Source organism: Abramis brama, assembly GCF_963993115.1.
Source record: "Abramis brama genome assembly, chromosome: 20".
Taxonomy (NCBI): Eukaryota; Metazoa; Chordata; class Actinopteri; order Cypriniformes; family Leuciscidae; genus Abramis; species Abramis brama.
Window position 1 is genome coordinate 25,622,635 of NC_139982.1, and position 25,383 is coordinate 25,648,017.

Below are 25,383 nucleotides of genomic sequence, written 5' to 3' on the forward strand. Positions count from 1 at the left end.
CTTTTTAATATATATTTTTTGCAATAATTACAAAATAATATTTATTTAAATATTGGTATTTATATTAGTTAAATAGCCTACCTACTATATGTTTCATATATATAAATATAAATATCATTTAAATTATAATTATATAAAATATATTGAATTACTGAATACATATCTATTTCAATATATTAGTACATTTAAATTTATAAAAAAATATTTAACAGTATTTTCTACTGTATTTTTGATAAAATTAATGCAGCCTTGGTGAGCATATGAGACTTCTTTAGAAAACATAAAACATCTTAATGATTCCATTTCCAACACAATACGCGCAGGGAACACAAGAAAAATCAGGATGTCACATATTTTTTAATTAAGTCACATATGTCTGTCAACACTAATGAATCATAATAAATAATGTTTAAATACGTAACTAAATACATCCAGTGTAAGTCAGGTTAAGCAGAAAGCCTCGAGTTGGTGAAACAACAGTGTTTACGACATCTGCTTTATTCACATGTGAGTTGTGGGAGGTTTTTTCATCAGGCTTTAGGCAATTCATTGTTCTTAAGTACAGACTATGCAGCACTTCCATATGGCAAACCCTGAAGCACTTTGGCACACACACACACCTTGCCAGGTGAGAGCACTGCAGTTGGTAAACAATATGTGAAGAATAGTGATGCATTTTCCTTTCATGGGGTGAATGTAAGGTGGAGATGGATGGATGGATATAGATAGATAGATAGATAGATAGATAGATAGATAGATAGATAGATAGATAGATAGATAGATAGATAGATAGATATGCATTTTCATCACAGTCCACTGAAGCAACCCCATCCATCATTAATAAAGACCCCCCCCCCCCCATCAGCAGCTATCCATCTGCCAAGCCCAATTTCTCCTCCCTGATGTGCATTCATGTTTTCTCTACAATATCTCTCCCTCCATCTCCCTCACCCTCTCTCTCTCTTTCTCTCTCTCTCTATCACAAACAGTCGCTGCTCCCTCACGCCAGCTCTGGCACATGTGGGAGTGAGCGAGGAGCAGAGAGGTAGGGATGGACTCTACCATTGTGAGTTGCTTGGGCGTGTTCTGGGAGCTCCTCCTATAATGAACGGATCGGGAGGAGGGAAGGAGAGTGTGTGTAAGAGCGCTCGCATCCTAATCTTCCTGTTCAGCATCTCTGCTGGCTGTCTGGATGATCCCTCTCTCTCTCTCTCTCTTTCTCATGTTTGAACACAGGCCGTCATTACCGGATACACAGCTTTTTGGGGTATTTCAAATTTTCACATTTTTTAATATAGAGGGACTATTTTGATGCATAGTCAGCATAATTCAACGGTAAGAAAGTTGATTTGTTTCTTTGTGTATTGTGTATTAGATATATATAGTGATATTGTGTATCAAATGTGTTTTTCTGTTTTGTTTTGCCATGAAAGTCCATAGTAGAGATTGCAGTGGGGGACTCTGCAGAGTAAAAGTTTATGAAATATTAAAGGGTATGACCATGTTTGAAGCTCACAGAGGCATGGAAACTAAGCATTACTGCACAGAAAACTCAGCTAAAGGGAGTTTTTCTTTAAATTCAACTGTAGCCGAAGACATTGAAGCGTTTAGGTGATGCTTCCATTTATAGAATGAATCAATAAGAGTCTGGTTGCTGCCTAGTAGATTTTGGAAGCAGTTACGTAATCAATACACTGTGAAAATATTTCTCCCGCAGAGACTAAGTGATGCAATCATTTAATATGATAAAGTGCACAATCGTCGCCACTTTCGGAAAGAAGAGCGGTCATCAATCGTGGAGAGAAGTTGTGCTGGAAGCATTACAAAACTTGCTTTTTCAGATTACTGATCCTCGCAGAACAGAGAGATATGCTGGCCTTCTCTTTTAGACATGAAAAGCATCATTAAGTTCATGAAAATGAGATGTGCAATGATGCAAGCGTGTGAACTGATTAAATTATAAAACTGATGTTTTGATGTATCACTTTCAGCGCATTCCGTGTGTGTGTATTTGTGCTGTGTGGGCGAATGCAAGTTGTGTGTTAATAGTGTGTATTTATAAATTGTGTGTGTGCTAGTTGTGTACTGAAGGGTGGGGGATCTCCTTGCAATGGATAAAAACATATGCATTATTTATATCCTCTAAATGTCTCACGGGCACCAGAATCACCATTATAGCCTTTCTCAGATACAAAAAGCTAGTAATAATACTGTATGTATACATATAACTGCAGGTGAACTTATTCATGTTGGCAAACCTAGAAAAAAACTCCCCCTCCTAGATTTCTTTGGATCATTAGCTGTCTTCTGTGGGTTTCAAACTGCTCCTCCGTGGATTTCTGGTGATCAAAGGCAGAAAACATGTTATAAAAATATGACTTATTAGAGGCACCTCTCGGCGAGGGAATGCAGGCTGAAAACAAGATCTTGGAAACGGCTTTGAGTTAGCAGAAGCGCTACATCAAATTTGGACCCATTTTTGCATCATAGTGTAAGATGTCCCGCTGTCAGAAACGAGTCTAAAGCTCCCTAGAAGAGATGGTGAATATTCAGACTTTTCAAAATAGCACACAATTCCCAAATGGAATGTCTTTCATTTCTAAAAAGAAAGAAAAAACCTTGCTTTTTAATGAATATTTTGTAGTCTAAATTTAGTTTCAACATTGTACCATGTTTAAATCCATATACATGTTTATTATATATATATATACATCAATGATCCAAATATAAAGCGAAGTTGTGAAATGTTCTAGCTTTTACCAATGAGATCAATGAGATACAAAGAATTAGGTTATATATATATCCTAAGAAACCGTACGAACAATTGGCACCATTACTGTCTGCCTAAACTGGGACTTCACACTCAATTTCACCACTAACTTTATCTAATGCTCATGTTTTTAATCATTTGTAACCAGTGTTTGGAATAACGCCGTTTAAAAGAACGGCGTTAGGTAACGACGTTATTTTTTCAGTAACGGGGTAATCTAACTAATTACTTTTCCCGTCGTTACAACGCCGTTAACATTACTGGACGTTAAATGCGGTGCGTTACTATGCATTGATTGAATAAACGGTTTAATCCGAACGCACCCCTGGCTCGCACAGCTAGTGAGGAGGTGGGTTAATAACGAGGTAAGCGATTATGATTATGAGTGTTTCATGGTAGCCAATCAGAGCCAGTGTTTTTACACACATGCCAGCACACGCGCCACTCACACACACACACACACACACACCAGCTAAACAGAGATTCGATGAAGCAGCAGAGATGGCGAGTCAGGAGCAATCTTGACTGAAAAGTTGGCGGGCGCGATCGAAAAGTTGCAAAGTGTTTATATTTGTGTGTGTGTGTGAGAGAGAGAGAAACAGAAAGAGAGGCACGGGCGCGATCGAAAAGTCGCAGTGTTTACATTTGTGTGCGTGTGTGTGTGTGTGAGAGAGAGAGAGAGAGAGAGAGAGAAGCAGAAAGAGAGGCGCGGGCGCGATCGAAAAGTAAGTAAATATCGAAAGTTATGTACAGACACCTGTCTGCTGACAACTGACTTGTGAAAACTGCTAAAAAAAATCAAAATTCTTTGACATATAGCAATTTTTTTTTTTTAACAGTAACGCAAATAGTTACTTTCCCTGGTAACGAGTTACTTTTATTATAGAGTAATTCAGTTACTAACTCAGTTACTTTTTGGAACAAGTAGTGAGTAACTATAACTAATTACTTTTTTAAAGTAACGTTCCCAACACTGTTTGTAACTAATCTACATGGACGGAATTGAATGTGAGCATGTGCAAAGAGTGGAACTCGTTAAAAGACTTCTGTTTTTTCAATCTAGCGTTGGCAGTTAATGTAATGCCAATTTTGCAGTCCTACAGTTGGCTTGTGTTTTATGTTTGCGAGAGAAGCTTTTTTCTGGACGGTAAATCTCAAGAGGAAGCAAAAAAAAAAAAAAAAAAAGCTGGAGCAGAACGTCCCTGAAAACCATGCTTTACTGCAAAAAGAACTCTTTTTCCTCACTTTTGTTTGAACCAGCTTCCTGAAACCATGAGGATTAACCTTTTTTATATCTGTTTATCTCCAAGAGGTGACAGACATCAATGAAGCACAAATACATCTAGTTAAGCATCACAAAAGCTCAGTTTCCTTGTCAGTGAGGAGCTTTCTATGACCAACAAATGGAATTAAAAATAAATTAAACATATACAGGTATGCAATAATAGTCAGGCGTAGAAGAAAATGTTGCTGAAGTGAGGAAGTGCGTGGATGTCTGCAGACTCTTTAATATTTTAGAGCTCTGCTCACAGCAGGGTTCTCCCTAATAGATCAACATGGCGGCTTTTCCCTGAGCCTCAGTGATTTATTCCCTTTGTGCTGCTTTTTAATTGAATAACTATGCATTTGAACAGATATTTTATGCCCATTGATAAACTCTTTGGTTTTAACTAAAACCCATTTGGAGAGGTTGAGCCTCCATGTTTTATTTTAGGCATGTGTTGTGGTGTACATATGATTGAATAGTGCATGATTTAAGAGTTAATGTGTGTTTAAGTCAATATGAATCAAATTTGATTGTGCATTCCTAGTCGCATTGTGAATGGTTCATTGCTGTTTGCTTGTTGTTGTCATTTTTTAATCAAAATGTGATTTTCCTGAAACAACTTTCCTTTTCTGCTGACATGGTCGTACATAAAATACTAATAATTTGCAATTGACAAAATAAAGCCATTTTTTAAAATTAAATATCACATTTAACTCAGAAAGATGATGCTCTTGATTTTGATTTTGAAAGCTCTCTTATTCTTGTTTAATATACTAAGACTATACAACACACCCTCATGGTATTTCAAAAGTATTTAACGTTTTGGTGAATTGAAGGTGAATTTGTATGATCTCATTTCCATGGTTTTGTACGATTTTCTTATGCTCCACTGAGAGTTAGATTTAAGCTTAGTTTTTTCTTCTAAAAATCTGTTTTTGTACGAGGCCTACTCAAATTGTGCGAATTCAAATGAATTCACCATCGCCAAAGCGTAAAATAGTTATGTTGTCTCTTAAAATCAGGTTAGACTATAAGTAAGCCATTTTGAAGTCTCCAAAAAAAAAAAAAAAAAAAAACCTGTGGTGTTTTCAAAACATTGCTTTATTTGTTTGAGAAGCCACACATAGCAACAGGCTCCACCAATAGCATGAATTTGGGGCGGGGCCAGTTGTTTGTTTGACCAATGAAAGATAGAGAGGGCGGAGTGTTGCAATGGTGCAGGGATGATGTCAAAACCCGGAAGACTAATTCACCAGTTCCCTCAAGATTTCTGTGGGTTTTGATAATGGGTTTTCAATTTATGAGTAACATAAGGTCTGTGGTAAACATAAGTTGACGATACTTGGACGTTTTGTTCTACAATGTAAATTACACACTCACACACCAAATGTTCTTATCGAGTTACTTATTAGAAACATATGTTTGTTTAGTTAACATAACAGCTACAAAATTCATGTTTTTTTCTATATGGGTGTGTGTAATTTATGTTTCATCAACTTATGTTTACCACAGACCTTAATTTACTTACCAGAAAATCTCAAGGGAACCACTGGTGAATTAGTTTTCCGGGTTTTGACGTCAGCCCTGCACAGCTGATGAAACTGGTGGGACAGAAGTAATTTGTTTTATCTTGTGTCTAATACCAGTTGAAATGTAAAAATTATGAAATTATATTTCATAAAAGCTAAACTCGCCAATCTGTTCAGTTATATGTTAGACGCCCATGTAATTTCAAAGACAATCTACTTTTGGGGTCCAAGTGGAGCTCATTCACTGATTGTTCTTTAAATTAAAATATTATATAGCTGTAATAAGAGTTGATAAATTATCTCATGTTAACTATAGACTCGCTCTCATTCACCTACCTTTTAAATATAATTTAGGCCTGGCAAAGGGTATCATTTGGTTAATGGATGCGAGGACATTTTGTCACCCCCGTCATGCCAAGGAAATCAATAAGATTTAGCTTGTTCCTAATGGTACCACTAATAGAGACCTCTGGCTTCCATAGAGTTATGATGCTAGACGTGATACAGTGTGGGATCCACTCCTGCTTATCTGCACTAAATCTCTTTGAAAATGTATCTAGACTTAACACTAGTTGTTGCAGTTAACACGTGCTATGCCACAAATGGAGTCTTGTTATTGTTATTGGAGATCTTGATAACTCTTCACACAGCATGTTTTATGTGTGCGCTGCTGAGCTGCAAGGCACGGGAATCGATCAATAACTTTAAATTTGTAATAGTAATGTGTGCATCTCCAAGCTCAAATAGAGGTGGGTGAGACGCGCGTCTCCTCTTCAGCTTAATGGACCTCTCGGATTGTATTTATCCCTCCCAATCTGTCTGCGCGTGTGTGTGATAGTATTAAAAGCGTGTGTGTGGCTACCACAAGATTAAAGATGGAGAATATTGTAGATCTTAAAATGCATGTGCATGGAATTAATTTCCATGCTTTCATTGTAAGGTATTAGATTTAACCCTTTGATGCATGACACCTATTAGAGATCTTTCAGGATGTGATGTTTCATCCAAACCAGATAATATAACCTATAATTCTACAAGACTGTCCTCTTTATTTAAAGTAGTGTATAATATAAAAAATATAAATATATAATATTTGTTTTCTTCTTATATATTTATTTATGATTTGTTTTTTATACAATATATCATTTTTTATCATTTTGGGGAAAATTCTATATTTACTATATACATATATATGTATGAGCATGAATTACTATATATATGAGCATACCGGTTACACTTTATTTTAAGGTGATGTAGTTACATTGTACTTACATAATTACTGAATAATATTAATTAACATGTTTTTAATGTAGAGTTACGGTTAGGATTATGGTTTAGTTTAGGGTGATTTACTTGTAATTATGCATATTTTAGTGTTATTACTATAGTAAGTACTAATGTAGTAACGTGTAACCACGTCACCTTAAAATATGCATCTTAATATAGAACAATTCCAGTCAAGCATCTAAATTTGGTTCTCCAGATGTCTGAAATAACCTGGGCCTTTACTGTAATTAATTGATGAATATGTAAATTAACCCTCATATATCCAGTGAAATATCCATCAGATTGACTAATTCATGAATATTGCATACAGCACAGTATAATAATACTGAATTGTGTAAATATCTGTTTTTATGCAGCTCATTGTTTTTTGTGCATTACAGCGCATGATTAAAGGGAGAGAAACTGCACACGGGAGCAGGAAAATAGGTGCATACGTGAACTCAAAGAGCAACGGTTATGTAACACCCAGCTGGCTGTTTCATCTAGGGAGAGCTGGAGAGGGGAATGCTGGGAGGGGTTGTGTGGAAACATACATCAACACACACTGTGCTGCTGTTAACCAGGATGCAAGCGTCTCACCAAAGCTATGGATGACATAAATTATTCAAAATCATTATAAATTATTTTCTCTCATTTTTATTTTTATATTATAATAATATATTTTTTACGATTTTATACATTTAGGCAGGTTTTAATGCATACTGTACAATAAAAAATATACATAAAAAATAACAATGAAATAATATTAGTTTACCAGTTTTCAACCCATTTTACCTCCATAATGTGATGCATTTCTGAGTGAAACTGGGTATTCAACAAGAAAAACTGATTTTGTCCATTGGGAATTGATTGCATTATGAAAAGTGGGTGTTGGAAAGTCGCTACAGAGGATGAACAAGCAATTACATTTTGATGAAGGATTAACATTCATATTTGCCTTTGCAGTAAAGACTGATGAATCCTTACAGTAAGATCAGAAATGTGAAAAAAAGGAAATTGCATTAAATTTTGATTTCATATTGATCTCATTAGCAAAGATTTCATCCAAAGCTGCGAATTTAAAGGTGCAGTGAGCGAATTCTGAGAAACGCTGTTGAAAGTGGATTGAACACTTAAATACACTCATGGTGGGGGAGGTACATGCAGTGTTTGTGAAATTGGGGGCGGAGCTAACAAGATAGGGGTGTGATCCTTTTGGGTATGGGCGTGTTTCTTTTGGTGATTTCAAATATCAACAGCGTACTGCGCCTTTAACTTATGCGTAAAATTGGAATATCGCATAAAACATTTGTGAATAAAGCAGTGTTTCCATCCCATATGTTCAAGAGAACAAAACCGTCACTTCCTGCAAAAAAAATATCTGTAATAAAATGGAAGTTTTTGCGTTCAGGGAAGCCACTTTGGGTCTTTTTTCGTACATCATAAATTACTTGCGTCTCAGTGCGCAGACGAAACGCAATGTGTTATTCTGAGTTTGGCTCAGGCATTTTACAATAGTCAAATCAACATTTGAGCTGCTGTGCGAGGAAACTGATCCACTGGTTTGTCCAGTCATCTAATTACATCCACTTTTGAGGCAAAGTCACGTGAGTTTTTTGTTGTGCATTGATGAATTTAGTGGCTCATGAAACCAGTCAGTTAAACAAAACAAAACAAACAGCAATAGCTTTGTTTCACAGAGGCAGACTGTCATTTCCTCCTCTAAGTGAGCAAAGTACGCTCCATGCCATAGTTTATCAATGATGAGAGACGCTAGCTGCAATCAGATGTCTACAGCAATAATAAAACACAATGAGACAACAGAGAGACAAGAAACAGATAAATCCTGTTCTCATGTCATCTATGCACTCCAGCTCAGAGAGACAGAGAGTAATCTAAAGCCATCCGTGGCCAGTGGACAGAATAAAATTTCCGCAGTATTAAGAAGGATTAAATTGCAGCTCTCATCTGTCATGACAACAACTGATCTAACAAACTGATTCTCTCTGTTATTTTCCCCTCAAACACATCTCAGAGATAAAGTTCAGTGATAACACAGATCATTTACTGACTTGTGGACATGGGGATGAATGCTCTGGGCTTCTTTCAAGGGCCTTAACCATTACAGACAGATTATTATCTTTTTAAAAGGATAGTTCAACCAAAATGAACCTGAACCAATCCAAATGAACCAGTCCAATCAAGCCAAACCAGTTTTAGGTTATTTATTCTGTATTCATCTCTTTTTTTCTTGCAATGAATAGGGACTTAAAAACACCATAAAAGCATTTAATATAAGATTCATGCACTATATTTAGTAAATAGGCTTAAATTTAAGTTATTTAATGAAGATCCACCATAATTTCCTTGACACTATAGATTGAACAAATGGTTTTTTTGAGTCAAGTCTTCTCAATGAATCAGTTGATTCAAAACCAGAATGATTCCTTCACAAATCCGTTTCTTTAGCTCAAAAGACATTCAAACAGCTAAAGTCATTTAATTCAGCATATTTATGCTGTCAAGACCTAAAAAAAAATATTAAAGCAACATTGTAATTCACACATATTTGTAATTGTTTGTATTTTATATCATTTAAATGTGTATTTTAGATAATTATTTTTTTTTTATTTCAATTATTATCTAACCTAAAAAGTTGTATTTTAGATCATTCAAATGTGAATTTTAGATCATTTAAATAATTATTAGTAAGTATTTTAAATGGACCGCTGAAATAAAGTGCCTGTGCACTTTTTTTAAGATTTATGCATTTCAATTAATAGTAAAATTCTATCAAATTGAATTGAATCGTTACATATTTTAATTGAATAATTGAACAATCCTTAATCAATAATTCAATTAAAATACAAGGATTGTATTTTACAAGGATTGTATTTTATACAAGGATACAATTTTATCTTTTTTTTTCTTTTTTTTGTGCATGTTTTGCATTAGTCTTTCCAGAGGTGGTTTTGTTGTTGTTGTTCTGAAAACTTAATTTGGTGTAGACATCATCTTGACGCCAACGGCTCCTTCGAAACTTGCAGGTTTTTGGAGCCATGGAAATGAATGAAAATGAATTCTGAATCTGTGTTCCTGGATCTGTGATTCATATTTATAAAAAGCTTTTGAGGCAGATTTCAGGAGCTACACAGGGGCTTCATGGTCAGATCATGATGAATTAACAGCATGTTGCCGGTGTTTGGAGAGGCTTTAGCTTACCTCTCTCTGGGCTTAACTCACAAGTTTTGAGTCAATCAATGCTAAATTAGATCATCTTTGCACTGGGTTAGAAATAGCATCTCTGTTAATGAAGATGTCACTGTCATCATCAGAGCTGTGGTCGCAGTAGCTCTGAAAGATGTGACATTTGTGTTAACCACATGGGATTTTGGCTGTGGTTTTGCTCTCAGCGGGTGTTTTCTTTGAACTTTGTCAAGTTTTTCTACTTGTCACATTTATTACTGTCACAGCATACAGTATGTTGTTAAATCATCCAACTAAAATCCTCTGAAAACTGTTGGGGATCTGCTTGAGCTGGTTTATATATACAAAAGTTAGCTCTGGTTCTTGAATCTGATTGGTTGAGAGCCTTTTCCAGCAATGTGATATTCTACTAATATCGCTCGGAAACACATTTGTATCGCTCCGCTTGTTTCTGCCAGATCTTTACTGACAGACAGTGAAGATTTCTCACATCAAGCGTCAATGGCAGAGGAGCAAACACACTGTAATTGTAGTTATTGTGTCATGGAATATAGTTTTTTAGGTAAGAATGCAGTTGTTTAGACCTCAAATATGCGATTTATACTCTACTTATATATATCTGGGACCTCAAGCATAAAAATATCAAAATCAATCTCAGCAGAACATGATGGTTAAAATAACCCATTTAAACAAACTACAGACTACAGCAACTTCTCCATTACAAAACATTACCCCTCACTGCTTATTTTAGGGTGTGCTTTGAGAAAAATGAACCCCAAGTACTTGTCCATGCCCCAGTTTCAAGTCCAAACCTGCAGAGTTAGAAAGATCCAATACCAAAGGGAAGGACTGCACATAGCCTAGATACATATATAATGTTTAGGGAACTCAGCTTTGTGGTTCAAAAAAAGAGAAAAGCAGTGTAACGCAAGACAAAGAAACCCAGCCAGTGCTGGTATGTTTCAGGGATTGCATCAGAACAAGACACTTACTAACTGATCTAAATGAGAGACAAGCACGAATATTATCAGGACAGATTTTAAACCAATATGATTAACCTCATTTAGACCCAGGAAGACCAATCTGTGTATTTGATTATGAGCAATTAGATTGTGTTTAATTAGGCTGCGCTGAATTGTCAAAAAAAACCTGGATGTGCCTCTAAAGGAAGAGAAATGAGCTGGCAGTTCCAAGGCTTTTTTTTACCCGGTTATTTATTGGTTATGCCAGTGGGTTGCGACAAGTGAGTGTCTTATTGAGTGATTCATTGATCCATTTGACCAATATTTGTTGTTGAACCAAAACTCTTTATAAGTGATTCATTCATTTACTGTATGAATTCACTGTTGTTTTAATTCTATTTGTTTGATTTACCTCTGATCAGCATGACTTTGTCAACATTGTGTAGCAATGTGATTATTTTTTCTACAACCTGTCCAAATTTACTGTTGTTTAATCAACTGTGAACATGTTGTTATATTTACATGAGACATTTAAAGCAGCTGTTCCACTAGAATTTGTATTATCGGAAAAATGTATTTTGTTTGTGTGGAATGTAGAGATTTGCATTGCATCTCAATGTATTGTATGATTCTTGTACAAACAAATACATACATACATACAAACTTCCACTAGACCAACCACTTTGTTTAACCACGCCCACTTTACAAAGCCCCGCCCTATTCAGACTTCTCAGCCAATCCAATATCAGCAATGCTGAATATGTATATAGAGAGAGTTTCACATCGGCTTGTTTTCTGGTTGATTTAAAAAAGTGTGGGCCGGCTACTGACACTGTTTGCTGTTTACAGAGGCTTGTTTCAGGTGTTAGTTTTATTTTTGGTATGTAAAAACAACTTGGATAACAAATGTAACTTTTACAAAAGGACATACTGAGACATTATACAGCACGTAATGCTATTCATTGTGAATTATCATTATAGTAGATAAGTAGACTGGCTCAGAACATTCTCATTTTCTTGGATAGTAGAATAGTAGAATAGTGAATAGTCGGGTTTGTGATGATCAGATGTATGATGAATACTGAGATGTAATAGGCTTTGGGCTCCTGTCCCCAAAAGCTACACACACACCGGCCGCAATCCTGCAGTTTTGGTGACATTTTCCTCCATTTTGGAGAAGAGTGTTGTATGAGGGCCGTTTGAAGAGCCTGTCATATCTCATGCTGTGCCACGTCTGCGATAATGAGGTATAAAATATGATGAGAGGGAGAGATATCACATCAGTTCTTTCACAGCAGCCTCCCTCCTATTTTGTTTACTTGTTCTAATCTTCTTTTCAGACTTTTTTGGCATCTTTTGCTTTGTTCTGCTATCTTGGAATATTCAATAAAGGGCATTTTATGCATGAAGACGAGGTAGACAGGAGCAAATTTTCTGTGTATGAGAAATTTGTGAATAATTGAACTGGTTTTGTATGGGGGTTTTTGTGCATATATTTATGTAAAATTTTAGGTTCAAATGTTTATATATATATATATATATATATATATATATATATATATATATATATATATATATATATATATATATATATATATATATATATATATATATATATATATATAGCCTATATATATTTTTTTTTTATTATAATATAATATTTTATTATATTATATATTATAATATTTTTTATATTTTTGTTTCAATTTGTTATTTATCACATTTTATGTTCCCTTGTTCATTTTAAATGAATTTTACTATAAATATTCCTCAATTAATATGAGAGCATAAAAACAGCATGCATAATAATAATAAAACAATGACAAAAAATGTTGTTTAAAATGTTTTGATGGAGTATAGCATGTCACACATATCAACTTCCCATAAGTTTTTCATATCAACTACCCGTATATCAACATCTACTTTTACACTTGTTTGTAATATAGGTTTGCTGCATTGCCAAATGCACCTGAATTGAACCTAAAACTTACCCTTGTCATCCACATTATTTCCCACAATTCATCATAATCCCAAACCAAAAACCTCTCTTATCCTTTTCCTGTTGGGAGACATTCATCCTACCACTCAGTAACAGATGACCTGTCATCTTCAAAATATTTGAGAATAGACCTAATTCAATTTCCACGCTTTCCCGCTGGACAGTTTGCCGTCTCCGTGCTCAAATTATGAATATCATTAGCTGAATCCACCAACTAACCAGAATCTTGTTATCCCCATGGATAATGAATGACGGACTCCATGAGTGTTATCCTACTAAATCTTTCATGGCCAGGCTTCTATGGTTTGATGCATGTGTTGTATATTTGGCTTGACGCGGGTGTGGTGCAGTGCACTAGAAGTGTCTTTTACCACGGATGTCTTCTTGCTGCAGTGTGTTTTCTCTCAGGGAAAGTTCTGAAGGCCCTGCCATGCATAAATCAGCTCTTTTGCAATACACACATCACTCACCTAAGATGGCACAGTTGCAGTGCTATTTTTGAGTTACTAGCTCATTCACTTTTTCTTTTTTACGTATTTGGAAATAGTCAGTATTCACAGTTATGTTTTGGGCCACTTGTGGCACAGAAATAACACACTTCACCCTTAAGGCACCGATATAATCCAAGCGAAATTGAAAAATTAACTGGTGTGGCGTAATTTCAAACAAAATCAGGCCAAAACGAACTTAATTTGGAGTTCTTTTCGGGAGTTCGAAACAGCTCGCCAAAGCAAACTTAACGGAAAAGTTCACTCCGGCTAGTAAACACCTTCGAACTACCATTGGTTCATGGTTATTGGAGGTTGGGTATGTAATAGGTAGGTGTGCGCTGAGGCTCCGCCCTCTTTGACACGTTTTTTTTCCCTCATGTTTAATACTCTAAAATTGTTTGGTTTAAAGCATTCTATTGATGACCTGACTTTACTTGACTGGAGTGTCAGTGGCTTAGACATATTACAAGTCTTGCAAAATGATTTATGTCATCGATCTCACTATGTGTTCATGCAAACAAGCATTGATTATACATTTCCTCAAGTATGCTTTTTTTTAACATTTATAATTAGCCTGAATAACAAAAGTCATTGCCTTAACTCTCAATTCCGCCTGATTGTCATAGAAACTATTGGCATTGTCATAGTAACTATTGCTCACAAGTACAGCCAGAAATGTGCATCTGGTGTCGGTTTGCAAAGAGCCAAATGTCTCCTGCAGGCTCGATGGAAAAGGTATCAGATGAAGCTGCAACTGATTCTATTTGAGAAAAGCCCATCTGGAAATTCTGACCTTCACTTGTCTTTGTCAAAAAAGAATGAGCCACTTTGTCGCAGATGCCAGCAGGCTGAGAAAATGCCAAATTGCACATTTACCTCGACGCAATCCTCTTCTGAACAATAAACAAATCCATTGTTATTCACACAGGAGCCAAAAAAAACCAAAGTGAATCAATCTTGAATAAAAAGCCATTTAATGAGCTCTAGCAGTTTTGCACAGCGCTGTGCCAGAATCGTCCCTTTCATATAATGCACAGATGGGGAGTAATGTTTAACAAGACATGGGAATTTGGAGGGAAGTGCGCTGCCTCAAATGATTGCAAATTGATTTTGCCCCAACAACAGTTTTCTATTAGGCCTTGTTTGGATCCGTTCCTGAGGGAAATCTCATTCTCTGAATTGTTGATGAACATTCCAGACACACTAAATGTGTTTTACTTTTAACCCTTTGCTTCTTTGTCTCCCATCATAATGAATTTGACATTAGTCTTGTCTCCTTGTATTAATGTATTAGTGCTAATGTGTTGTGATTTGTCATACCTATCAAAAACACCAAGATTTGGCTGGTTAGCATGGTCCAGTTAGCATCTGTTGCTAGATGCCGATGTTGTGTAAGATTCTACCCCCAAGATGTAGCCATTTGTTATGCCTGTTAAAAAAAAAAAAAACACATTTCACAATGTCTCCTCATAGATAATCAAAATAGCGTTTCCAGTTACCCAATTGTAGCACTGGTCACTAATCTAGCAGGCTAATCAGCTAGCAGCATGCTAAACAATATTGTTGCAGTGATAACATATTTTTGTTGGCTAATCTGAAAGTTAGCATCACCTTACCTCAACAAAAACCCAATAGATTATTTTCCATTGCCTTTTGGATTCTTGCACAAAATATATTATGTGACCAACAAAAGTTTATGATTCTTAAAGTTTATGATTCTTGTTTTAATCATCATGATAATCTTCACAAATTAACACAAATAAGTTTAAATATAATTGCGAAAGTAAAAAGCGAAACATAGGATATACAGTTGCATGAGTTTAATACTATCACCATTATGTTTCCCACAACTCTTTAGTCTTTATTTTTTTTAAAACAACATTTAGCTAAAAGTTTGAGACAGAATAGTTTGCAAGAGAAGCAATTATAAACACAACAAGGCTGTGAAAGCGAACTAATGAGTTGATCAGTTTTCCTGTTCAGAGAGATGACGTTAATGTTCCTGACAACCTCTGCAGTCTCACTCAGCTTCTTGTTTGCAACCGCTTGTTAATCAGCTAGCATATGCCTTGCAAGTTAATGAACTAGCACTACGCAAGGCTAGTCAGCTAACCGAACAATGATTGTTTAATTTGACCATTTATAGCTTCTTTTTAATAATGTGATATGACATACTATTTAAAATTTGCTAATTGTTGTATTTACACAGTTAGCACAACATGCATCACACAGCAATTTTGTAGGTTATTTTTTATCAGGCACTGAGTATATTTCATTAAATTACATTAGACTTTTTTGCTAGTGACTGCACTTAAAAGCATAAAATGTACTTTTTACCCTTTGACATCACAGCTCAGGATGGCTACTAGTGAATGTTTTAGGACTATAAATGGGATGCTAATGGCTAGCTCAGTTAGCAGACTCCCTTAGCACACATGCTCTTGACAATGTTTTGCTCTCTCTCTCTCTCTCTCTCTCTCTCTCTCTCTGCTGTATTTCCTGTATAATTAAAGCCATAAAGATCTCATAAATATAATTAATTTAAACAAATCCGAAGTGATCATTTTCATGTCTTCTTCATCAGCGCTAATTAATCTGGAACAGGCTCATGTGTATGACCTCGTCATTCATTATACAATTATTCAAATGAGCAATTCAAAGGATGATCCCACTTGTACCATCTTGCTCTGACCAAAGATATTTAAATGAAGGTCCTTGTTTAACTGAACTAATAACCCACACACCTTATTCATGAGTGTCTCAGCTAGCAACATTTCCTGTAATGAGTCCACAGGCATTAATGTAGTAACATACTGGACGGATGGCATTAACATATGTATGGTGGAGTACATCCTCTACATTGTAATTCACAGCATGTCTGCCTGCTGGTGATGTGAATATATGGACCACAGTGGGAATAAGATATGCACAGGATTCTTGGGTAAATCCTTGCTTGAGCCAGAAAGACAGCTAGAATCGTGTCGAGTGAGACCAATCTCATTTGCTGCATTAGCGGAGACCCAAACAGCTGTCAATAAATGAGAAGAGGCCTCTGTGTCTTCTGACAGGCCTGGGTTTCATTAGTAAGCAGATTTAGTTAGTGTGAAACAACGGAAGGAATATTTAATAGTGTGACATGCTTTACAGTAAAAGGAAAAAGGCTGATTTTGTTCAGGAATGCATGTTTACTTTATTGCACTTACTGTATATTGCCTGTTATCATACAGTTAAACATCTTACAACATTACAATAATAACTGCTAATTTGATATTAGATAGGAATATTGATATTTAGTGTTTGTAACATTAAATGCAGGACAGTTCAGTAATCAATGGTATCTATAAGTACAATAAATGAAGCATGCATTACTAAACAGTATCAGCCCTTTCTCCATGAAGTTTTTATTGTAATGTTGTAATACGTTTGTTTGTTTCTTTGTTTTATTTCTTTGTTTATTTATTGCCTTCAATATAGCATTATTTTTTTAAATTAAATTCAAATTAAATCACCGTCAAAGAGTCGGTTGTAGAACCAGATGTGAAACAATCATCTTTTTCATCTTTTTGACCACTAGTTGACAGCAACATGCATCATGTTGAAAAGCTTTGAGTAAGTTTGACTGTTTTACAAAACAGTTGATAAGAAAGCCTCTGTGCTTCTCAAGGCATCATTTCACCATCAGTACCCCAGATCACCATTTTCAATCCATTGTGGTTCCTTGGTTCCCACTCATGTTAAAAGTAAAAAAAAAAAAACAGTTTTGACATCAGCCAAACCACTGATGTCAAATGTACTAGTCTAGGCTGCGTTTCCCAAAAGCATCGTAAGCCCAAATCAATTGTAGAACAATTGCCACCAATGGTCTCAACGAACAACTTACGATGCTTTTGGGAAACGCAGCCCTGGTTAAGAAGCCTGTAACTTATATCATGAGAGAGTGTGTATAAAGTTCAAATGTGTCCTTCATTTATGCTTGATGTTGAAGCATTTTTCCAAGGTTATGTGTTGTTGATTCAGTGTTTATTTCCATTTGCAGGCTCAGCATGTGGCCCAATGAGAGCTCAGAAAATCAAAGGTGATTAGAAGTTACCAACTGCTATCCTTACAGTCAAACTCAAGAAACCCATTTGATTGGAGCCTCGAGGACCTCTCAAGATTTATTTAGCTGTAAACACACAGGAAGTTTAAACGAACACAGACACAAACCATATCAACTACGGATTATGCCCATATAGGCTCCGACGTGCAGTTTAAGTAAGAACATATCTGAAAGAATGGCGGACCCCTACCACAACAACGTTTACCACCAGGGAGACGGAGACAGCTATGGGACATATGGACAGGGAGGACCGGACGGCTACGGTTATCAGACTGACTACCCTCCCCAAGAGGAAGACGCCGCCAGTGACGCCACCGAGGGACATGATGAAGATGATCAAATGTATGAAGGGGAGTACCAGGGCATCCCGCATCCAGATGAGGCCAAGACTGCCAGGAGGGCGGCGAGAGCGAAAGCGAGGACAACGGCGGACGCCGTGTCAGAACAGGAGGAGCTGGCTGAACAATACGAGGACATCATGGAGGACTGTGGACACGGGAGATTCCAGTGGACCCTGTTCGTGGTGTTGGGTCTGGCGCTAATGGCGGACAGCGTGGAGTGCTTTGTAGTGGCCTTGGTGTTACCCAGTGCGGAGAAAGACATGTGTTTGTCCCATTCTGAGAAGGGAATGCTGGGTAAGTCACCATTTTAGAGTTCGGAATAGCATGCTATCATACTACTTTCAGTATTTATGCAGTTGACACATGAATGATCCACTAAATTAGCCAAAATCGGCAGTATACTGCGCTATCTACTGGTTTCCCATAATGCATTGCACACATTTCCTCTGCTAACAACCTATCAGGCTGAAAACTTTTGTTTTATATAGTATTCTATATAGAACATACTTAGCCTATATGCGCTACATTCGTCATGTTGTCGTTATCATGTGACCTACCAGAGTCAGATTCGTCACTTCACTGTCACAAATCCTCTCCTGTGGCCTCATGGGATGGTAAAGTGTCCATATGCTCACTTCAAAATCTCACCTACTTTATTTTGTTATACTGTGAATTCCGACTCTGTTCACATACTGTTTTCCACAGACTGTATTGTAAAGTATGCTATATTGGATGCAGCCATAAACAAAATGCTAAATAACAGTATTTAGCAGAAATGTTAACCGGACACCATCAGCTGAAGTAAACGTGGTGAGGTTGTGGGACAAAATGTAGTGTAATACTATTTGAAACCTTTAGCACTGCATAATGTGCACTGTTTCACATACTATTTTTAAACATACTGTAGCAGGTGGTAGGCTTTACAGCTAGCATCCCATTGTTAGCTCATCTCAGTTACAATTTATGTCAACTGACAATTAAAATGATCATAAATTACATGAACTTGAGATGATAAAAGAATGATTTTCTCAGTGTATGGTGTTGTTTTATGGGTGGGTGTGCAGATATCCTTTTTCCTGCATCTTCTTTTAAAATTAATTTTATCTGGTTATGGAGTCCTGGATGCTTTTCCATATGGCCATGCTGCTGAAATTGTTTCATTTAATTAATCCTAGTGGGTTTTGTGAATTTAAGCAGACCTGAGTGAATGCATATACAGTTATTTTAGCCAACTGCTACTTAAGGAGACCATCAATTAAGAATGTTCTCAAATTAGCTAATGGAGCACTCGACGGTTAAGATTCATTGCAACTGGGTTTCGCACTCGCCTTACATCAATCCGTTCTTGCTAAGTAAAGCAAGTTGGGGGAACTGACTCGTGACTCCCAACGGTAAGACTAAGATGGGTTAGTTTTCAGCCAAACTAAAGCCTCAGAGAAACAATTAAGCAAGACCAAGCAAGCATAGAAATCGGAGTGTTGGAAAGTACCCCAAACCCCATTTTTTGTACCCCAAAAATATTGTCCCTATGAAACCGAAGCTTCATGGTATAACTTGGAAAAAATAGTTTATTATTTTATTTAGTTGCTATTTTATTTTCAAAAGATAAAATCAGACATATTAATTGAGTGTTTTACATTGTTTTATTTTATTTTATTTTGAGCTAAACTTAAAAGGGAGAGTTTGAGAAGCAAGATCAATATATATATATATATATATGTATATATATATATATATATATATATATATAATATATATATATATATATATATAATATATATATATATATATATATATATATATAGTTTCTGAACAGCTTCAGAAACTAACACTTCATAAATGATACAGTTTTTTTTAATAATAACACAGTTTTTACAGCTTTTTGATCTCACTTCAGAGATATACCTGATTCAGAGATATTTTATTGATCTACTTTCCTTAATTCAATAGTTACTACAGGAAGCCAGATTTAAAAACTTTGGCTTACCTTGTAATAATGAAGGCAATCTACAAATCTGTCTATCAGATTGAATTTTTCAAAGCACCAGAGGTGAGAGTGCAAAACCTCCCCCCTGTTTGGTTAAGTGATATTGATGTGTGTGCAGAAGCAGCGTGTATGAGAGAGTAAAGACTGTCTGTGAGCTTCAGGGAGCCAGAATGAGTGAGCACTTTTCATCCTGCATGCCCGTCGGTGGAGAACCACTGAGTCAGCAGTAGCCCGACAGATCGATAGCTTCTCTTCTGACCTTGCTCTGATACATAATCCTGTGCTCACCTCCCCCTGCAATCTCCATCGAGTTATATTCATCACTCGCTTTTTCATATACTTAACAGTGTTGGTTCTGATCTGCCATCTTTATAGAGACATTAAAGCCTTTTGCAGGTCTAGAACTGAACATGAAGTCTTGTAGATGGATCTGCCACTTTACTTTACAGGTTTTCATAGTTGTTTTCATTTTTTGGCCTAACACTGTGCCAGATTTCATGACGCTGCAGAGTTTACATTGATTTTAGTGGTGTGCAGAAATATCCAGGTGGTGGGTAATGCTAGTCAACTAATCGCTATAAAAAGTCCGGTCACATTTACCATTGTTTGGGGAATTTTTGGTAGGAATCAACGAAATCTGGAATTTCACGTTAGGCCGAAAGATTTCCCTCACGGATTTTGCATCGGGTTCAGTTCAGTTCATGCGGATTCAACACGCTGACCAACAGAAAGCTGCTTGGTTTGAAAGTGACTTCTGTGTGAGCTCTGCTTTATGCATCGCTACACCTTTTATAGACAATATTATCTTGATAGACAAGAAAAAATAAACAATGGACCATCTTTGCCAGCAAAATTTCACAGAAAATGTGAACGCTTATGTGACTGCACTTTTATGCCTGAATAATTAGGCTGGTTTGACAGGGAGCAGCTGAAGCACAACATGATAATTAAACACCAGCTAAAAATATCATTACTCAAAAGATTTTTCTTTATTTTTTTATTTTTTTCCCCAAAAATATAAGACTAGTCGGCCTTACTAATGAAGTAAAAAAAAAAAAAAATTGACAAATACTCAGCTAGTCTTTCAAAGTGTCTCATCTGTACCTGATTTGCAGTAAAACACTGTAACAAAAAGTTCTAGCTAAGCTAAAGCAATTTCATAATTTAAATTGAAATAGATTCCTGGACCCTCCTTTATCTTTCATTGGTCCCCAAAAAACAAATAACCCCGCCCGAACCCATGCCATTGGTCGAGTCAGTGTTGCTATGTCAGCCTGGTCGGAATTCTCAAACAAACACAGCAATGTTTTTAGTTCTCGGTGGAATCAGCCTACGAATATCTTATTTATAGCCTGCATATTAATTTGGGATATGTGAAAGTATTGAAAAGATGACACACATCACCTTCAACCCTGGCAATATTCAAGTTCTCATTTAAATATGAATGGCAATAAAGCCACAGCCCTCATTTTGGCTCTGAAACATTGTCACGACTGCGTGACTGCGGATTAGGGCTGACCAATGGGACGCTGGGAGGATTCTCACGCTGAGTGGTGGGGGATAATGGCAGCTCAGCTCCATATGTTGATCTGCTCAGAGAGGACTGTGCTGTCACTCTTCCACCAGTCCGACACCCTTCACCACATGACCATCTGTACTCAACGCCAGGCCCTCGTGCTTCTTGGGGGTGTGCATTATGCAGAAAAGATTTCATTAAATGAGTTAAAAGGAGATGAGAGTATTGGTGTCTGAAAGCATAATAAAATCTGAAAGAAAAAAAAAAAGTATATTAAAGGATGTAATTGAATAAGTATTTAATATTTATATTTTCAATTCTTAAATGTTTTATCTTATTTAATAAACAAACTATGAGAATAAGTTTTTGTATAATTTAAAACAGAGACTCTTGTAGTCTGAGCTGAGGCTTTTTGTTTATATGATGTTAATATGAGTCTGTTTTTTGTTCAAATCATGCAGATATTAACAATGACAGAAATTCTGTGATTTCTGAAGTCTGAATTCTAAGTCTTGAGCTAACTTTAACGTTTGTACATTTTGTGGATGCTTTTATCTAAAGCAACTTTTGTGACATGGTCATGCATGGTAACTGAGCCCATGCTTGTTAGCGCCATTTGCTAGTGTTTAAGCTAAAAACTGGCCTCAGTGTTGAATCATGATTAAAATTAAACCTTTTCAATTTCTTTTGCATTCTTGAAGTATAATTGTAATAATCTCGCTTTTCAAAAAAGGAGTTAATCTACTGGCATAATGATAATGTGCCTCCACCATCATATGACATTTGCGCAAAGGTTCAAATTGAATGCCAGCTCTTTCAGTGTTCTCTTAAGTGAGCACCCCACTGACAGGTACAATCACTAAACATGCTGTGTCAGCCTTATAGCACACCTGTGAGTCCTGCTATAGCTTCTGAACACCCACTCGCAGTCATTAAGCTTGACTTGGGCTGGTTTCCCAAAAGCATCGTAAGCCTAAGTTGATTGTAGAACAATTGCCACCAATGGTGTCTACGATACACTTAAGCTTACCATGCTTTTAGGAAACGCAGCCCAGAACCGCAAAACCTTTTATTGCAATCACTTAACATTGTGACTGCTCATTTGATGTTCTTTTCCCTCTATTTCTGACACTGCATTAGCTTAAGTTGAGCTGTGGTTACTTGAGTTCTGATCTTACGTCTATGTCATTTAAAAAAACACATGTAGGCTCTATTGAATCTCATTAGATGAGAGTAATTGAAAGTAAACACTGCACAGAAAAACTATTTTGGGGGGTGATCAGAATCCTAATGCACACTAACAAGAAGGAAAGGAGTGAGATGGCGCCCCCTAGAGGTACTCAAACAATATGTCTACAAAAAATGCTTGAAACGTACCAATAAATAAACACATGAATAAATTATTTAGTTAAATTAAATGTAATTAAACATTAAAGTATTTATTTCTGTATGTATGTGTAGTTTTTACATTGTAAATATTTTAAACAAATAATATTTTAAATAATATTAAAATATAATCGTATAATGTTAAAATATTATGTAATATTTATAATAATATTATAATAATATTATTTATTATATCTTTATGTATAAATGTATAAATATATATTTAATGTATCTGTTTGTCAGTTGATCTCACATGGTTTGTTGTTTCTCCTGCAGGTTTGATAGTATTTCTGGGAATGATGTTTGGAGCATTTCTTTGGGGTGGCCTGGCTGATAAAGTGGGCCGACGGAAATGTCTGGTCATCGTCCTGGCCATGAACTGCCTATCTGCCTTCTTCTCCTCGTTTGCCCAGGGATACGGATTCTTCCTGTTCTTCAGGCTGTTCTCTGGATTTGGGTAAGCTGGAGGGGAAAAGAACAAAGCAAAGAAAGAAAGAGAAGGAATGGTATATCAAGAAAAAACACTTGGGTCTGCCCTCCACATTGGAAGCCATATAATTGCATGATAATAAGTCGTTGTTTTCCATTGGAGCTTGAGCCCTATACTGTAAATCAGGCTTGTCCAGGCTCAGGCCTTTCTCCCTCGGCTCAACATCTAATTTAAACCAAGCAAGGCTGGGCAGTAATTACAGTAGGCTACTGATCTACGGGGAACTCTCAATCTAGCTGCCTCTGGTAATATTTTCAAGCAATAAAAGCCTAAGGGCTGTATCCTGACTTTAGAGGTCTCCTCAATATGCTCCCGTGGCCATTTATGGAGGTTTTGTGAAAAAGAAAGAGGTTTTCAGGTATATGAATAATTGCATTGTAAGATGACTGCTGCCCTGTGTTTTCTTGCAGGATCGGGGGCTCCGTCCCAATCGTGTACTCGTACTTCTCTGAGTTCCTGCAGATGGATAAGAGAGGAGAACATCTCAGCTGGCTCTGCATGTTCTGGATGATGGGGGGCATCTACGCCTCCTTCACAGCCTGGGGCATCATCCCTCGATATGGTACAAACATATACCTTGTAATTGTAGAGCGGTGTAAGGATAAAGTTCCTTTTTTCCCCCTTGTATTTATGTTTATTGCTTGTGTTTTGCTGTATTTCAGGCTGGGGTTTCAGTATGGGCTCTGAGTTCCAGTTCCACAGCTGGAGGGTGTTTGTGTTGGTCTGTGCTCTCCCAGCAATAGCAGCTTTTGTTGGGCTAATGTTCATGCCTGAGAGCCCACGCTTCCTGCTGGAGGTACATAACTATATTTCAGCTATACAATAGCTTTGTTCCAAGACCTAGTAAGCTGTCTCGCTTCTTACTACCTACACAGACGGCATCATAACCCGTCATAAGTGACCGATTTGGAACATTCTTCATAGGCTGCAACTCACACCACACAAATCTTGAGCTAAGTTTGACATTAGCATGATGCTAAGCTAACCAAGTGATACTCTAATAAACAAACCCACAGCACACAAAAATATTAATGATTGTAAAATAATCTATTTTAATTACACTGTTTATTTCAGTACTGAGTGAAAAGGTTTATTTACGATCAAGATTTCACCTTTAGCTTATTTTTTCACAAGTCTTATATGCAGGGTTTTAATTATGCTAGGTTTTGAAACAGACAAAAAGTGTAATGTTTCCTCTTTAAATGTATACATACAAATGCATGTAAGCACATGTAGTTGTTGCTTGAACTTGTTAAACTATACTACCATTCAAAAGTTTGGGGTCAGTACAAATTCTTTAATGTTTTTGAAAGAAGTCTCAAGATAAAAAAAACAGTAAAAGCAGTAATATTGAGAAATAATATTGCTTTTCATTTTAATATTTGACATAATTTATTCATATGATGACAAAGTTGAATTTGGTGCTCAAGAACGCCTTTTTTTGGAAACCATAGCTAATCCTTTTTATCCAGAATTATTTGATAAATTTAAAATTCAAAAAATTTAAAATAGAAATCTTTTGTAACATTATACATTTTTCTAATGTCAGTTCTGATCATTCTGACCCCAGTTCTGACCCCAAACTTTTAATGGTAGTGTATGTATCTCACAACTACATTATGAGTATGAGTAATATGAACCATTATGAGTAATATTGACACAGCTGTGAGAAAACAATATCTGTCTCTTCCAGAATGCTAAACATGATGAAGCCTGGATGATCCTGAAACAGGTTCATGACACCAACTGGAGAGCCAAAGGAGAACCTGAGAGAGTGTTTACTGTAAGTTTAATGATTTTTAAGAGCTGATTTGATGTTTGTAATAAAATTTAATGCAATTATATCTACTATGATAACATGGTGAAATCTGTCTTTTACCATAATGCCTCAAAAATAATGAATCCTTTTATCCAGGTAACTCATATCAAGACTCCAAAGACACAGGAAGATGAGTTTATTGAGATTCAGTCTGCAACTGGAACTGCTTTCCAGAGATGGGGGGTTCGAACTTTGACACTGACCAAGCTGGTAAACTAAAAAGCTAACAGTTTAGTTGACCTTAAGTTATTCAG

At 36.3% G+C, this 25,383-nt stretch overlaps 1 protein-coding gene across 2 annotated transcripts in view; it reads left to right on the top strand.

The window, feature by feature from the left end:
• The first annotated feature begins 1,016 nt into the window (after window positions 1-1,016).
• sv2bb (synaptic vesicle glycoprotein 2Bb) overlaps window positions 1,017-25,383 on the top strand; it is a 28,136-nt gene continuing 3,769 nt past the window's right edge. The window contains exons 1-7 of one of the 2 annotated variants that reach the window (XM_084095541.1): window positions 1,017-1,335; window positions 17,528-18,225; window positions 23,097-23,277; window positions 23,721-23,872; window positions 23,973-24,106; window positions 25,004-25,093; window positions 25,226-25,339. In XM_084095541.1, the coding sequence (XP_083951667.1) occupies window positions 17,766-18,225; window positions 23,097-23,277; window positions 23,721-23,872; window positions 23,973-24,106; window positions 25,004-25,093; window positions 25,226-25,339 (1,131 nt within the window). In that variant the 5' untranslated portion in view covers window positions 1,017-1,335; window positions 17,528-17,765. The remainder of the gene's footprint in view (window positions 1,336-17,527; window positions 18,226-23,096; window positions 23,278-23,720; window positions 23,873-23,972; window positions 24,107-25,003; window positions 25,094-25,225; window positions 25,340-25,383) is intronic. The other variant, XM_084095542.1, reaches the window with a different exon arrangement.